At 36.8% G+C, this 18,289-nt stretch overlaps 1 protein-coding gene and 1 long non-coding RNA gene across 2 annotated transcripts in view; one reads left to right on the forward strand and one right to left on the reverse strand.

The window, feature by feature from the left end:
* Positions 1-18,289, reverse strand: part of LOC307003440 — a 223,595-nt gene that overhangs the window by 177,298 nt on the left and 28,008 nt on the right. The gene's annotated exons all lie outside the window — the stretch shown is intronic.
* irf8 (interferon regulatory factor 8) lies at positions 1,919-6,578 on the forward strand. Its single transcript, XM_079621872.1, has 8 exons — positions 1,919-2,177; positions 2,657-2,840; positions 3,041-3,117; positions 3,260-3,368; positions 3,540-3,581; positions 4,259-4,645; positions 4,936-5,051; positions 5,930-6,578. Exons 1-8 carry the CDS (start codon positions 2,010-2,012, stop codon positions 6,119-6,121), a joined length of 1,275 nt encoding a protein of 424 aa, XP_079477998.1. The 5' UTR covers positions 1,919-2,009; the 3' UTR covers positions 6,122-6,578.

Raw genomic sequence — 18,289 nt, forward strand, 5'->3', positions numbered from 1 at the left:
TAACACAATTGCTTTCTCTCTCTCTTTAAGTACCGGGCATGGTTGCGGGCCAGCTGGACATCCAGCCCCTTTGAAGACCAGGAACAAGTCAAAGCTTTATGCAGAACAGGGGTGACAAAATGATCTGGAGTGGATGAGCCAGAGCTCTCGCATTTACCCTCTATCCTGCAACCAATACTGTGCATCAGGCAGCAACAGATGAAAGCAGACATGACACCAGTCTCTGCTTTACCACATGATTTAACCCTAGCTGGACAGTAATGGCATGTGAGGCAGTTCCACATGGGCAGTTCATTTCAAAAGAGAGATTGCAAAGCACTCACCTTTATTTTCTAGCCATGCTGATGTGAGCACTCTGAAGTGTTCAGATTCATCTTGAGATCATTAAGCACTATGATTCAAAGGGATTTTTTCCCCCATTAAATCCTGTAATAAGTTGCGTGAGTCTGTTAGCTTGAGTCACCATAATTGTTGCATTTAATTTTTTTTTAAAAACATGAAAAGAAGGATGTATTTAGATTTTTCAGCTTTGAAATTATGGTATACATAATATTTAAGTAATAAATTGCACTAAAACACCAAAGTGGCCTTATGAAATGTAGTATTTGGACTGCTATTGTATGATTTATCATTTGTATTTCCTATATATATATATATAGTTCAATAATTCAATCTGAATTGTATTGCAAACATTCAACAATGTTATTAAACAAGAGCTTATATTTAGCCTAATATTATTAAGTTAATGTGAGAAGCCTTATATAAAGTGATTGGGTTTAGTTAAAATAACAAAAAAAGTAACTTCTTCATGAAAAACACAGACATACTATGATGTATTTTTCCTTTGTGTATATATTATTTACTATAAGCAACATGGTATAAATCACAATGATTTGAATGCACTTTTTACTAAGACCCCCCCCCCCCCCCCCAAAAAAAAAGGTTTATTATACTTTATATATAGATTACATTATCATAGCCATATTATTGCCTAGCCATATATTCACACTGTTGAACTAGTAAGAATGACTTAGATTGATTAGTAGTGTCATGTTCAGCTTCCTCTCAAACTGTCTTAAAGAGAAAACTCCTTCACGACGACCACTACCTGTGCTCATATCCTCAAACACACCGCCAGCATGCGACCTCACCTTTCCAAGATCCGCTTTTTATGGTTTCCACATGATCTTTAAACTTCCTGACAGCAGGTTAGACGTGGCTTTGACATGATATGTCAACCATTTCAGAACATGACACCACAATCAGGCTTTATTTTACTGTTCATTATTAAATCTATGGATGCTCTGATGATGAACCACAACCATTTGAGTCATGTGAAACATTTGTTTGGTTTCCAATTAAGAGATACTATTTTAGATAACTACGATAAGACAAACAATGTTATTTCACAACATGTTTATAGCATGAAATAGACAACGGTTGTATGCTGTATAATGGTTCATAATCTGAATAGTTTAAGGTTTATGTACTGTATGCGTAACTCATCAAGAATGCCATAACCATTGATGGTTTGAACAAACCAAATTCCGGATATCCCTTAAATCAAACCTGCATTAAAGATTTATAGGCTATATACTGGCATATTAACAAGTGTTTTATTTTTAGGATAGTTATCTTCAGATCCAACCTGTGGGATATTTAGGAAACTTCAGTAAACTTGGTTTAGGTATCAAGAGGTTGAGACTGTAAAGACTCAATCCCCCCTTTCCCGTCATGTCACTTCACACCTCCAGATCTAGACTGAGATTTCTTGTAAATGCGTCCGCTTCATAGAATGTAATTTACATATTCATAAATCGCCAGCCATAACGCGTAGTGATTGGACGCCTGGGCGTTGCACAGACCAATCCGCTGTCACGACATTCTTTATTCACTTGAGCGGGTGTCTTTTTCATTATAAATAAAGCTGCGTGGAACTTGTGAACGTGAAATGTATATTCCTCAGCAGCACGCTGTAACGGCATAAGAGTTAAGTAAGAGTGTAAAGGATGAATCCGGGTGGTCGCAGACTGAAACAGTGGCTTATAGAACAGATAAACAGTAACATTTATAATGGATTGCTATGGGAAGATGAGAACCACACTATGTTTCGAATCCCTTGGAAACATGCAGGAAAACAAGACTACAACCAAGAGGTGGATGCGTCCATCTTCAAAGTAAGCGTTAATTTAAAATAATAATAATGTTGTATGTTTGTTTGATAAAAGTATACCATTATTTTGTATTATGTAGATGCTATGCATTTAGATGATGTTATAGGGTACACAAAGGGTTCCACAAGCTGAATGTGCATCTTATGTTTAAATTAGCTTATGTTAAAACCGACGGATTTTAGATTTTTTTTTCCCACAGTTTGACATTGCTTGCTTTCAATCTCCTGCTAGGGTTTCTTTTTTATTACAGTAAATATTGGTTGGTGGTGGTACTAAATTATATTTTTTGTATTTATTATATTAATGTAATAATTTGTCTGTTTGTACATCATCATCATAAAAAAAAAAGAACCATTCTCTCATCAAGAATCATCAAATATCTTTCTATTATCATACTAATGTGCACCATATGTGCACAAGTCTATTTCTTGAGAGTAATTCTGATGTTGTGGTGATGTCTGACTAAGCATGTGTTTTCACAGGCGTGGGCGATATTTAAAGGGAAGTTTAAGGAGGGGGATAAAGCTGAACCAGCGACATGGAAGACCAGATTGCGCTGTGCACTCAACAAGAGCCCAGATTTTGAGGAAGTTACTGACCGATCCCAGCTTGACATCTCTGAGCCTTACAAAGTGTACCGGATTGTACCAGAGGAGGAACAGAAGTGTATGTGTGTCTGTGTGTGTGTGCGCTTTGTCTTTCTTTTCCAAGAAACATTAGAAATAGCACAGAGGCAAATTCTTACAGGCATACATTAAAATAAGTTCAGTGACTATACGGAGTGACCCTTTACAGTTTTTTTTTTTTTAAATATCCCATTGTCTTTACATTTTAAGTGAATTAATGGCATATATTTAATTTTGTAGTGGGTAAAGGCACAGTCACTGACATTGACCCCACTGTCATGGGCTGCTCACCAGACCTGGATGGACCTACTAAAGAGGTATTGTCATTTATCCGCATGTTAACTGCTCTGTTTTCCCTTAGAATGACGAAGGATAAAGGAATTGAGGGGAATACAAATTTATTGTGGACTGTGGTGAAATTTTTCTGATGGTTCATGTCTACATAATGTTTGTGTGCAGTCTTCAAATGAGGAATACATTGGCATCCTGAAGCGTAGTCATTCTCCCCTGGATGAAGGCAGTAACATGATTTCAGTGCAGGAATGGTGGCAGCAAGGATCTCACAATGGTACCACTGTTTATAGTAAATTTAACATAAGTACTTTCTTGAGAACTGATTTAAAAAATAATAAATAGAAATTGTAAAAATAACACTGCTGCACATTTACATGCTACACACGGTGTAAGATTGACAAATTTCTCGTTTGTGTTCATATTGATGTTTTATGTACATTCACAGCTGCTGTTGTTCATCAGGATCCTGCAGGGACATTCAGTGCTGGTATGTAATTTCTGTTGTGTATGTGTTGTGTTTTCTGTTGTATGTAAAGTGAAAAGTGAAAGTGACATGTGAAGGCCAAGTATGGTAACTCATACTTAGAATTTCCCCCTGCATTTAACCCATCCAAGTTAGTGTACACACATTAGGAGTAGTGAGTAGTGAAAAAACACACATACACCCGGAGCAATGGACAGCCATTTTGCTGTGGCGCCTGGGGATCGATTGGGAGTTAGGCGCTTTGCGAACCCGCAACTGACTCTCTAACCATTAGGCCATGACTGCCCCATTTATGTTATATCATTTTTGTTATATCAACTTATCTTAGAACATTTGTTCAGCATTGGTCAACACAATTTTTTCTTTTTTAATTTTCTATACCCAAAGTGACCATGGTAGAATTAATTTAGCATTTGATGAATTAATTAATAATTTTAGGGTTCCTACTTCTATGGAAAACCTGGAAATATCATGGTGCATATATATATATATATATATATATATATATATATATATATTTATATATATATAGACTTTGAAGAGAATGTTATCACTTTTTAAGTAAATAGAGTTGACTATAGAAAAAACATGGAAAACCTTCCGGACCCTGTTTTAACTCTTTGACAGTCTTACTGCTGCTTGAGTGGGATGATTGACCGCAAATTTCTCCATGCTTCCAGCGTTCTCTCAGATGATGATCGGTTTCTACTATGGAGGTCGGCTGGTAGGCAGCATGGTTACCACTCATCCAGAGGGATGCCGTATCTCCCCCTGTCAGCCCCCTTTGGCTAATGGCTTCTTGTATGGACCGGACAGCCTCCAGAACATCCGCTTCCCGTCCGTTGACCTCATTGAGAACGAACGCCAGCGCCATGTCACCCGTAAGCTCTTCAGTCACTTGGAGCGTGGCGTACTGCTGCGTGCCAACCGAGAGGGCATCTTTATCAAGCGTCTGTGTCAGAGCAGAGTATTCTGGAGTGGCCAGGATACTCAGTACAACCCCAACCCTGGCAAACTAGAGCGAGATGCTGTGGTGAAGATCTTTGACACTGCCAGGTTCTTGCAAGGTAAACAAAGATCCTCCTATCATGTTATAACTCCAGATTTTCTGTAAAAGTCTATTTCAGTACTAGACTTTAGAGTACTTGAGTACTGCATGTCAGTATATAAGGGACGGAAAGATCATTAATAATGTTTTCGTCAAAGTAAAGAACTCTTAAATAAATAAATAAACATTTTTTAATGCATGCGTTTAGTTTATCAATTTATTTAGTGTCCTTATTATTGAAATACAATAGATTTAGATCACGCATTAAAAAAAAGAAATGTTTAATTTTTTTTTTTTTTTTTCTTGCAGCACTGCAGTTATATCAAGAGGGTCATTGTCACCCTCCAGAGCCCACCATCATGCTTTGCTTTGGGGAAGAGTTTAATGATTTCAGCACTGTCAAGAGCAAATTAATCATTGTGCAGGTAATTCATATACAATTATTAATATATAAAACATTTACAAACATGAATGATCTCATTTAATGCATTCTCCAATTCATGATATTAAAACAAGCTTTCTTTCTATTATATTAAAATAATTTGTATAAATACAATAAATAAATAAAACTAACACTTTACAGTGAAGTTCATTTTGTTAACTGAAGTAGGTATCCTGAACTAACAATGGATAATTCATTTACAGGATTTATTAATCTAAGTAAATGTAATTTTTTACATATACTAATAGATTTTTAGTTGTATGAATTAGCTATTTGTATTAATGTATTATTAAAAAATAGTAGATTTATAAATTAACATGGTAACATTGTACAATAAGGTTCTTTAGTTAAGATTAGTTAACTACTTTGGTTAACATGGACTAAGAATGAACAATACTTGTACAGCATTTATTATTCTTAGTTAATATTAATTTCAACATTTATTAATACATTATTAAAATTAAATGTTGTATTTGTTAACATTAGCTAATGCACTGTGAACTAACATGAACAAACAACGTAACAAATGTATTGCTCAATGTTAGTTCATGTTAGTTAATACATCAACTAATGTTAACGAACGAGACCTTATTGTAAAGTGTTATCATTAACAGTAACCTAGATCAATTAAAGCTGTAAAAAGTTGTTGTTCATTTTTAGTGCATGATGCCTAGTGCATTAACTTATTTAACCTTATTGTAAAGTGTTAAACTGAACCTTAAAGACTAATTTCTTAATATGGATTACATTTGTTACTTCTAGAAAATTAGCTTCTTTTCGCATTTTTCTATTCATATTCTTAATTACCTGAATTGAAAACACTATGAAACACAGCAATAACCAAATTTTTTATCCAAACAGATTACAGCATTGAACTGTCAGCAACTGGTGGATACAGTGACCGCCCGGCGATCCCAGTATAGCAGTGGGAATGTGGAGATCTCAGATGACATTGCCAGTGATCAGATGGCTCGTATATATCAGGATCTGTGCAGCTACCCGGTTCCCCAACAAGCTTCCTGTTTCAGGGACAACCTGCCGATTCCGGTCTGAGGCAGAACTCTGAGCCAGTCTTTTCTCAAATAATGAGTCAGTTCATGTTCACAACCCCAAATTATGCTTTTACATTGTCATTACATAAAGAAAACTATTGACCTTTAGGTATGCTATCTGTGCACAGCATCCTGTTCTCTCAAGGCCTAAAACAGCTTCTGACAGAAGGTTTGCAATGTTCTCAGGGATTACGTACTCATTTGTTAGAGGAAAGTAAATTTATTTTTTAACTCTGTATATATTCCTTTTTTTATATTGATTATGCCCTAAACATTTGAAATTTCTCTGTTAATTTCTTTTTACTATGCACTGTAAAGTTGATAGGTTTTACTATCTTTATTTTTATTTGTATAATAATTTTTATGCTTAATGCTATTATGTTTTATAAATGAGTTGAATGCACAATAAATGTTAAATGAGTAATCTATGTTTAATTAAATAAATTACTTTGATAAGCTGGTTGTCTAACTGATCTATAAATTGTTTACTGTCACACATTTAGGTGTCCTTAACTACTATACTTGCAACAAAAATAAGTACAATGTACTTTTTGGGTTCATGTTCATGATTTTGCTGCTATTAAGGTGGATACGGGTAAAGTTAAGGACAGGTTTGGGGATATGGGTAGGTTTAAGGGTAAGTTAGGTTTAGATAGATGTAATTACAGAAATGTATTACAGCTGTAATTGCATGCAGGTATTTTTTTTAAATTATAAGTACAATGTAAAAACATGTGCACACAATAAGTGCATTGTAGTAGTTAAAAACACCTAATTTAAAGTGGGACGATTTTTTGAATGCCACAAGTACAATGGGTATTGCATAGTCATATTATTAAGAACAGCTGCCAGGAAAAAAGTTGCATACATTTAATTGCATTTGAAACATTGTCAGTGCTTTTTTGTTTTTAGTTTGTTCCAAAAATTCTATGTACATTTTAAAGTCATTCATGATATTTGGCTTGATTGTGTACATGAAGGTGTTGTTGTTGACAGGTTGTTGACACTTTAAAGTGTGCAGTCAACTGTAGTAGTTGCTAGAGCACCACCAGGGCCTGTGCCATCCAGAGAGGTCTATAATACCTGAAGAAAGCTACTGTTAGCATCTCCATTCATCTCAATGGCACTTGCTCAGCTACAATAGGACCCCTGGAAGCAGTGGTGTAGTCTAGTTTTTTGTAGTGAGTATACTGTGATTACATATACTGTACATATACTGTAGCGCTCATCCCAGAGACGTAGAACAGCTGCAGTCTCTTTGAGCTTTAATATTCACAGACACTAGTCCATATCGAGATTTCATTAATTCATTCAAAAATGACCAAATTTCGTGACGTTCTTCTTTATACAGTAAGTTCCATATGTGAGTGGATTCTGTACCTGCGTATCACGTAGACTACACCACTGCCTGGAAGTATAAGATCCCTGCAAAAAAGAATTGGCTACCGGTAAAAAAACAACAAAACAAAATGAAATATAATTAAATATTTACAATTTAAATGTTGGGTTAGTTAATTTGATCAAAACATATGGCGAACTCTGCATGTCTTCTGTACATCCGATGGAGAAGGATACTTTTTGCAGATAGTATAATTAGGACATCTAACTACCTACTAAATGTGGCTAATGAGGTCATGCTAACCAGGATGACCCTTTGATTCTATCTGCCAATCAGTGTTAATTATTATTAACATTAACTATTCATTCTGGAACTAAGGCCCAAATGCACACTTTATGTGCACTAACAGTCTTGCAGACTTGGCCACAGGGGCATTATGTCACGAAGTGTGGACTTGAAGACCAGGAGGGCTTAGGGGAACATTTAGGACAGGGCCTAAGTGTCCATTAGCAAACACTGGCAGGATGTGATTATATACGATATACTTGCAATGCCTTAGCCGTTGAACGAGCGTCCGGGTGCAGTCTCAGAAAAAGTACCGGTAGTTTAATGGTGGTGAAGTTGCAATCAAGCTCTTATGGGTTGAATGAAGAAATGAGCTTGCGATGTTATTCTGACTTGGTTATGAACGGGGAAGTTACGACAGGGCTGGATCTAACTTGAGGCTCCTCCGGCTGCATGGCTGTGTACTGGGGGAAAGGTCCCGCAGTCTGACTGGATGTCTCCAGTCTTTTCACACGAAACAGCAACCAGAAGAAGGAAGAACCTGTGAATGAATGGAAAGAAGTATTTTTCTATGGACCGTATGTGTCTTTCTTATGGCTTGTACTGTTGCATGTGGCCACCTTTGGGAGGTGAGGTAAGGAGTCCTGCATGCGGGAGGGTACCTGAAAAATATTTAAGAGGTCATTTGCGGTGCGGGTCGGAAAACAATAGGCATGGGCGGACTGCGGGTTCAAGTGCCATGACTATTTCAACTCATTTTGGTACCTACTGATAGGCAGCTGCTTTCAAACTGTCCCATGCTTATTTGTGTTCATACCCTGCATTCTAAAGTACTACAAAGGTTTCTAATTACAACACGATGTGCAGTGTTGAGCACAGCGTTTGCGTGCTACAACTGAAGTGATTGACAGCATCAGTCTTTAAGGGAGCACTCTTTGCTTGCTTTCTGTATATAATCTATTCGCAATTTGAATAAAAGTTTGATATTTCATGCTGCTAAGAGGATTAACAGCCACATATACACAGCAGAGTATCAGGAGAGACACATTTAAATGCAGAGTGAATCCACTAAAATGGCTCCAGGGAGCGGAGGCCTCAGTAAGAAAACTCCCTCTAGTGAGAGGAGGCCTAGCAACACTCGCAATCCAAACTGCAAGGTTTGTGAAGTGAAGATGCTATCAGAGCAGAGGATTGGGGACCGGAGGCTCAAGAGGCATAGTATCCAGAGAGTTACTTAACGAGAGGAGGCCTAACCATGCTTCGAAGAAGGAGGCAGCAACCAAGGAGCCTCAAGGGGAGCTTCAAACTTAGTAAACTGCCCGGCATTTTCTTCTCCTTCTGACTTCATGCCTCCTTGCATCAGGAGAGACACATTTAAATGCAGAGTGAATCCACTAAAATGGCTCCAGGGAGCGGAGGCCTCAGTAAGAAAACTCCCTCTAGTGAGAGGAGGCCTAGCAACACTCGCAATCCAAACTGCAAGGTTTGTGAAGTGAAGATGCTATCAGAGCAGAGGATTGGGGACCGGAGGCTCAAGAGGCATAGTATCCAGAGAGTTACTTAACGAGAGGAGGCCTAACCATGCTTCGAAGAAGGAGGCAGCAACCAAGGAGCCTCAAGGGGAGCTTCAAACTTAGTAAACTGCCCGGCATTTTCTTCTCCTTCTGACTTCATGCCTCCTTGAAGTCACCTTTATTTATATAGCACTTTTTACAATACAGATTGTTTCAAATCAGCTTTACAGAGATAACAGGAAAATAATGCAACAAAGTTTTTTTTACATAAGAAAATAGTTTTCAGTCCAGCTTAAAGGACAAGTTCGGTATTTTACACTTAAAGCCCTGTTTACAGACCGTATCTGATGAAATAGAACGGTTAAGATTAAAATTTGGACACATGCTCCTGTCCCGAGAATTTTAGGTTTATTTAGCTTTTGTGGACCTATTTTGCCGAACGCGTCACACCCAGATTCTTCCGTTGAGAGCTTGAATAATAGACACCAGTTGGTGGCGATAATGCACCTTTGCCAATTGCAAGCAAACCGCTGGCATTTCATTAAATACACAGAAGAAGCAGAAGAAGAAGCGGCGGAGGAATATCGTACCTCACACAGCACATTCAATACAAGTCAATGGAGGTGGACAAACACTACGATAAAACCTGTTGGAAAGCATCTTTTTCAGCGATTTTTTTTGGGATCATATCAGTGAACACCCCTGACCACTGGAATCTGCCAGTGCACATAGACAACCATTGTGGGGGTGGGGGGGAAAGCTAAATAAACCTAAAATTCTCGGGACAGGAGCATGTGTCCAAAGTTTAATCTTAACCGTTCTATTTCATCAGATACGATCTGTAAACAGGGCTTTAAGTGTAAAATACCGAACTTGTCCTTTAAGTAAGTTCAGTGATGTTTCATTTTTGTTGTAAAATAGTTATTAATTTAGTTAATTTGTTTAAATAGCCGCTCTGGACAGAACCGTGATGTCATCGTCTTTAAATTAAATGTTAAATTTAGTGTCCCCAACTAAGCAAGTCAAAAGCCAATGACAACAAATGTGAAAAAAATGGCGACAAAGGTGAAAAAGGTGACAGTAGCGAGAAAACAAAACTCCATCAGGTGGCAGAATGGAGAAAAAAAAAACTTGGGAGAAAAACCAGGCTCAGTGCAAAAGAGACTCAAAATACTTAAAATTTTGATCTTACATAAGTGTTATACATCATTCAAAACTGTTTAATGTCTTCTCAGGGGCGGCAGTGGTTCAGTGGTTCATGTAGGTTGTCTACAAACCGGAAGGTTGGTTGTTCAATCCCCGGTTCCATCTGACCAAGTGTCCATGAGCAAGACACCTTACCCCAGCTGCTCCCGACGAGCTGGATGGCGCCTTGCATGGCTGCCGTATGAATGGGTGAATGTGAGGCAACATGTAAAGCACTTTGGTGGCCATTGGGTCTGTGAAAGTGCTATATAAATGCAGTCCATTTATCATGTATTTTATTTGTGAACACTCATAATAAAAACAAAATGTTTTGTTTTTAGTAAAATAAAGAAAATAAACATGATGCACGTTCTCACATCTCTCTCAATGTGAAGTTGAAAATATGACCTGTAACTCAGCGAATGTTTGTCACACAGACTTGAGATGTATGTCTTTACAAAGTTTGGAGTCTCTATTTTTAAATGATGTAAATTATATCAAAAACAAATATTCTCTGTTTAAGTAATCCGTATTCATCCTATACGAAAAACTTGAATGCAAACATTTATGCACAAATATAGCTTAAATAACAGTTTAAAAAAGGTGGTCTGCTACTGTATATTTCACAAATGAAGCCCATTTGTGTGGTCGTTGGCATTATACGAAAAGGACATTATGAATAACAGCCTACTGTAAAATTAGCTGGCTTAAAAATGCGGATTGATCATTGCAGTTATTCCAGACGCCTCCCGGTGCTATTCGTATTGGAATTGTATAATCACAGATTAAGAACAGATGTTTTACACAACAAGGATATATTTCCATTGGGTTGTTGGGTTTTCATGTTTTATGGGAATAGCCTAATGATTTTTATACTGTACAAACTGTGTTTTCCCCTAACTCTAATGTAACAGTTAAGGGTAGGTCATCTACGGACATCTAATGTTACGGACATATTATCATGGTACAGTTCAGCCCATTATTGATTTTTATTTCCACTTCCCTTTTATCCAAAGAGACAGAACTATTTGCACTGTATTTATCAATGGGAAATACATCATGCTAAAATAATCATATACTGTGACTCACATTAATGGGGTCGCTTGCAATTCACAGCAGCGCGAATTACGTGACCAGCAACATATTTCTGCTTTAAATATTGTGCGTAGTTAACAGTGAGTGGTGGTTTCAGACAGTATTTTATTAAAGTGCATTTGTCAGTGCCGCACTCGTACTGACTCTTATTCTGCCTGACAGAAAGAAAAGCTCGTAGCCTACTGAAGGTGGAGCGGTTTGAACAATCAGATGAAAGGGGCGTTTCAGCGTCGCCCACGTGTGCAAATTAAATATCTAACCCATAAAACGATTTCTAAACCACAAACGAAAAATGAAAAATCGAGCCAAAATCTAATTTTTCATTTTTAAACTAAACAAAAAAGTGAATAAACAAGCTGGTTTTCATTTCATGTTATTCCATTCCAAACAGGAAATGAAATGATCAGAAAATAACACGTTATTTGTCATCGTTTCATTTAGACCTTGCCATGACCTTGTCATCGTTTCATTTAGTTAGTCATGGAAAAACAGATCATCAACGAAAACATTTGTCCTGGTTTTCATTATATTACAACTTTTATTATATTACAACTATTATTATATTATTATATAACAATTATAACTATTGCTCTGATGTTGTGCATATCAAGTAAAAAAGGGGGTTCAAAACATTGAACCCTGAGGTACAGCAGTAGTTTGTTAATATGATGTTACCACCAATTCCTGTGATGCCCTGTTCAGAAAGGGTGAAATGAAGGATCTGGGCTGCGTTTCTCAAAAGCATTGTAAGCTAAGTTGTAGAGATCATTGGTGCCAATGGTTCTATGAACTACTGTTTTTGGCTAATATTATCCATAACCCTTTGCACAACAAAATTAATCTCTGGAGGTTTTCTTTTTTAAATTTTAATTAATTTAAGAATGTTTTCAAGTTTTCAAATGTAATATTAAAAACTTAATGTAATAAGTAATAATGATTTTAATGTGTGGCCTGAGTGTAAGAAATGTATTTATAAAATTTAGTTGAAAAGTCACAGCAATGCCTCCATGTTGCTTTGATTCCAAACATAATCATCTTCAATACAATCTGTCTCTTATTGTTGTCTGTCACATCTTCATCATAGTCAAGTCACCTTTATTTATATGGTGCGTTATACAATACAGATTGTTTCAAAGCAGCTTCACAGTAATATACCGGAAAATAACAGGGTAACACTTTATTTCGATAGTCCACTTTAGACATTTTACAAGTAAATTTGCAACTGCATGTCAACTAACTGTCATTAGAGTATTAGTTGACTGTCTGCTTAATATTTGCTAACACTTTATTTTGTAGGTACCCCCACAAACATTCTACTGACTATAAGTAACTTGGCAACTACAAGTTAACTTATTCTCCTAACCCTAACACCTAACATAACAGTCTACTAACAGTCTACTACACTCTACTAATACTCTAATGAGAGTTAGTTGACATGTTTTTGAAAAGTTATTTATAGTTAGTAGAATGTCTATAGTGGACTATCGAAATAAAGTGTAACCAATAACGGAATCAATGATGCAAATTTCATCAAATATGAGACAGATTTAAATTTAATTTCTGCTGTGAAACATCTCTAAAAAGATATAATAGCGTCATTAAGTCAGTTCAGTGTTGGTTCATTTCAGTGTATAGTGTGTCAGTTGAAACAAGATTGATTAAGCTAGCAGCTCTACAGGAGACAAAGTAGTGTTGTTATTCAGTTCGAGTCAATTCATCGTTTATTTAGTTGCAATTATGAAACAAATTTGATTTAGCTATAAGCAGCTAAGCAGCTCTACAGAGGACAATAGTGTAACCATCAAATTCAAATCAGAATGTACATTTTCCTTTACATGTACATTTTATTCTAAAGTAATAAAAAAAGAAAGAAGTTAATGTCCCTGTTATGTAGTCCCGGCTGATCGTGTGTTTAATGCAGAATGAGGAAGTGATAATGACAGCATTCTCATGCCTGGACATCTTGCCTGAGATGTACATGGTGAGTAAGATGACTGAGAGTGAAAGCAGAGAAGCAGGGAGACCCTTGGATAGAGGATCCATTCTCTGCTAATGACACACTATTTCAAAAATCTGGAATGAGATCCTATGTAGCTTATCTGCTTCCACTTTTTTGAATCAAATTGAAGCTATGTCATCAATCACAAGGAGCTCTTAATTTCAACTTTGTAATAACTGCTGTACATTTGTAGTTAAAATCTATCGAAATGACAGGCTCCTGTTTGCACTAATTCTGATTCTGATGCCGCTTTTGCATGTAAACTCAAGATGGTGTATTATCTGCAGTGATATAATTCAGCATTCATGCATGAGCGATCACACACACTTATACTTTCTCATTTCCACTTCCTCATGCTGATTTTACTCTGGGGAATAGCTGATGGTTATTTGTGTGATTGAAACAAATTCACTGGAACAAAAGTAAGATGATCAAAGGGGATTTTTACTCATTCATCCTCATAAGACATCCACCTATATTCCCCCCCCCCCCCTAAAATACCTAATAGACCTAAATACACATGGAAGACTGGTTCTGGTCGTGTAGTTCAATAGTTTATAGAGTCAAAGATAATACTGTACATATTGAGCCAATTTGTCCACCTCATAAATAACCTATAAACAACCAAACAATCAACTATGCAATGATCTGTAAAACAACTTACTTATTCATGTGACATGGGGCAAAACAGTGCAAAAATAAATGTTTAAGGAACTATTTGTTTTTTATTCATCTGATAAGTATTTTTAGAGGTATTATTTAAATGTTTTGGTTAAAGAGGTTTTAAGGTGTTTAATGGAAACTATTTTTTTTTTTTTTTGGTGTTAATAGCTAGTAATGGGAACTACTTCTGTAAAAGTCTAAAATGATGATAATTCCAAGTTCAAATCCCAAGGCAAGATGATATCACAATGACATTTATTAATTAATAGGCTAGAAAATGAAAACAACAATATTGGATGGTAAAGTTATTTGGCGCAGGCCCTGTCTGTAGTACACATTCGGAGGTGAAGACGAGGGAAGGGTGCTGCCAACCCACGGGAAGGGGGACCATCCTGGTGGTGGTGGGTAGGATGGAGGTGAATGTTTGCGTCATCATCTATGAACTCAGACATGTGTAAGTAACAATCTTTTATACTTTTATAAGTATTAGATGATTAATGTAAATGAGTGACGTAATATTTGAGTCTTCCTGGCAGAACTTTAAGCTAGAGCTTTCATTTCTTGATGGAATTTTTTTTGGAGATGATATGTAATGGTTATGACCAGTGGTGTAAGGTATTTGAGTAAATACATTTGTAATGAGCAATGCTGTTACTCGTTACATTTTGCGTCGCACCTATTTTTTTCTGCAGCAATTTTCTGCTACAAAAGAAGTGATATCGCCATCTACATGGCTTTGAAGGTACTATATCTATCTTCTTACTCCTCTCTCTCTCTCTCTCTCTCTCTCTCTCTCTCTCTCTCTCACACACACACACACACAAACACACACACACACACACACACACACACACACACACACACACACACACACACACACACACACACACACACACACACACACACACACACACACAAACACACACACACACACACACACACACACTAGTGACTCAGATGTGCCCACACACTCAACATTGCATAATGTCACACCAAGTGTCTCTCTCTGGGGAATACACAGGCTGCTTCCTAAAAGAGTTATAGAGGAATTTAAGAAAATATTCGGTAACACTTTATTTTGATGGTCCCTTTTGAACATTCTGTTGACTATAAGTAACTTTGTAACTACATACAGTATCAACTAACTATCATTAGAGTACCAGTACACTGTCTGCTTAATATCTGCTAACTTTTTATTGTGATGGTTCTCCAGCAGACATTCTAGGGACTATAAGTATCTTTGCAACTGCATGTCAACTTGTTCTAACCTTAACCCTACCAGTCTACTAGTACTCTACTAACACTCTAATGAGAGTTAGTAGACATGTAGGTGCAACATTTCTTAAAGTCAACAGAATGTGTTAAAGGGACCATCAAACAAAATAGAGACCCAAATATTCACATCAGTTGTTGAAATAAATTCCTTTAAAGTCATAACCTTTTTTTAAAGTTTAAAGGTTTGAGAGAGTCTTTGATTCACTGTGACTGTGAACTTCAGAACATGTGTGGGGCTTTTCAAATAATGTGACCTCTTATTTCTATTGAAAATCTAAAAGGCTCATGATTCTAAAAATATAATATAGAAAGTTAGGGTCATTGTTCTTGTCAAGCTATTTCAGATTGTTTTAATATGTGCTCTACTCTAAATGACAGTCAGATGCAGAAAATGATTATATACATATTAAATATGTGAAAATAAATACCTTTAAAAAATATAATGAAAATTAGACATTTTTTTCTGTACAATACTGAGAAGCAAACAGTAAGCATGCTGCAGAAGCTCTTTTCTTGGACAATCTTCCATTTCAAAGAAAAGAATAAATAGCTGGCAGACAGACAGATTTCTTCCAGACTTATGTGACAGTTCTGATGCAACATTTGTTGGGGATTTACATTCTTCAGCTCAATGTCGGCAAATAAAAGCTGACACAGCAGCCACACTCACAATCTTTCAGTTTGAAACACACGCGTCAGCGCAACCAACTGATGCAAGCAAGGCATAACGCAGCAACCAGCAACAGATATCCTCACAATTAAATGAGTGATTCCTCTTTCAATATGTTTTATTAGCTGCACTGAGGCTGAGGCCAAACGTGTATGAGGCCTTTAAGAAGCAAATACAGCTCTTGAAGAAAGAGCAGAACATCTGCAGGTGCACTGAAGATGTTAATTTTTCTCTTCTTTCTTTCTTCTAAACATTTGTTCTCCTATTTTTTTTTTTTTTTTTGTGGAAAGTGGTTGTCACCACAGAGCTGTGTCGCAATCTCAGTCAGAACAGGCGACAGACACTGCAACTGTTAGCAGAAATATCAATCCCACAATCCTCAGCTCTTGCCTTCCCCTGACACATGCATAAAACATATTTAAAAAATAATAATACACAGATGTCTCAGGTAGAGCACTGATAACAAGCTGTCTCTGATATGTTTTAAGTTCAGTTATGTTTCAAATGTTCAGACATAAGATTTATGACATTGATTAACTGCAGTATGTATATGTCACTTTACAAGCGTTTAGCAGTTGTTCTTGCAATATCTACTAGGGTAGTTGTAATTTAAAACATTTTTGGGTCCCCATCAAAAAACAACTTATAAATCATACATAAAAGTGATGTAAACTTTCAGCATTTTTTTTCTGATGATGAGTAGGTTTAGGGGTAGGGTTACTGTAAGGGGATATAGTATACAGTTTTCACAGAATAAACATCATTATGTCTATGGAAAGTCCCCATAAAACATGAAAATATATTGTGTGTGTATGTGTGACTGTCTGATAAAGATGAAACAGTGTGAGGGGAACTGGGAGTGTGGTGGAGAGTAATTGGACTGTTTGTGTGTTTTTAGAAGCTCTGATGGAGGTACTGCAGGTGTGTGAATGGAGGACTCACCACAGTCACCTGACCACAGCTGTTCTCACTGACCAGCAGCCAAACATGTTTCCTCAAATCAGTTTCAGTTCACTTGAAACACCTCTGATTCCTCAACCTGCCCCCAATGCAGACCAGACACCGACTATTAATTAATTTATATATTTTTTACCTCAATACCTGATCCTAAAGGGACCTTCTGTGACTATGGGTGCTTTTACAATGTTGATCCCCTTTCACAGTGGGTGAGGAGGATTTCTATTTTTAAAATGCTTATAACATAAAGATTAAATTGTTGTGTACATATATGTGAAAATATATTTGTGCCTTATATCATGTGAAATTTTTAATCAGTGTGTCTTTCCAATGTGTTGCTTGCTTTTGTTTCTACACCATGTGTAGGCTATTGTATTATGGCCTATACTGCGTTCATATTCTTATTCCATTTACATGAAGCCTACTATCCACTTAAAAAAATAAGTTCTACCAGAAAGACTCGGGAGATAAAATGATGATGTAACGAAGCACACATTTATTGACAGCCCAGCAAGCATTATTTGTAAAGTTCTTTGGCGTAGGCCCCGTCCAAAGTTCGTAATTGGAGGGTAGCGGATCTGCATCTCCTGCCTGAAGACGAAGGCAGGGGCGCAGCCGACCCCCCTGGGAGGTATGGACAGGACCATCCTGGTGGTGGTGGGGAGGGTGGAGGTTGTTGTCGCGTCGGCATCTGCGAACTCAAACATGTGTAAATACCAATCTTTTGTACAGAAAGTATAAAGACGTGATTGGATAGAAATGAAGGTAATAAGTGACTTAGTAATGAAGTCTTCCTGGCAGAACTTAAGCTAAAGCTTTCATTTTCAGGACATTTTATCTTTTTTCTTATAATTCACTCCATCAGTATTTTTTATGTTTTAATTCTAGATGTATATAGTAAATTCTGCATAACGCGTTTTAATGGGCGTGCGCTGAACATTGAACTAAAATTTAAACCTTATTTAATCCGGAGCGGAGGGAGTTACCATGGAAACTCAACTGACTCGCTGTAAAAACTCTATGTCTCACTGTTGTTTTCATGGCTTCCAGATAAGTTTATTCCCTTAAAGTTACACAAATAATACACACAACTGTTCCTGACACTTTCTCACATGTAATTGACCGTTCGCAAAAGCCACGCCCCTTTAGTTATTGTTACTACGCCCATCAAACAATTGAGAACCAGA

This window comes from Phoxinus phoxinus, assembly GCF_949152265.1.
Source record: "Phoxinus phoxinus genome assembly, chromosome: 8".
NCBI classification, from domain to species: domain Eukaryota; kingdom Metazoa; phylum Chordata; class Actinopteri; order Cypriniformes; family Leuciscidae; genus Phoxinus; species Phoxinus phoxinus.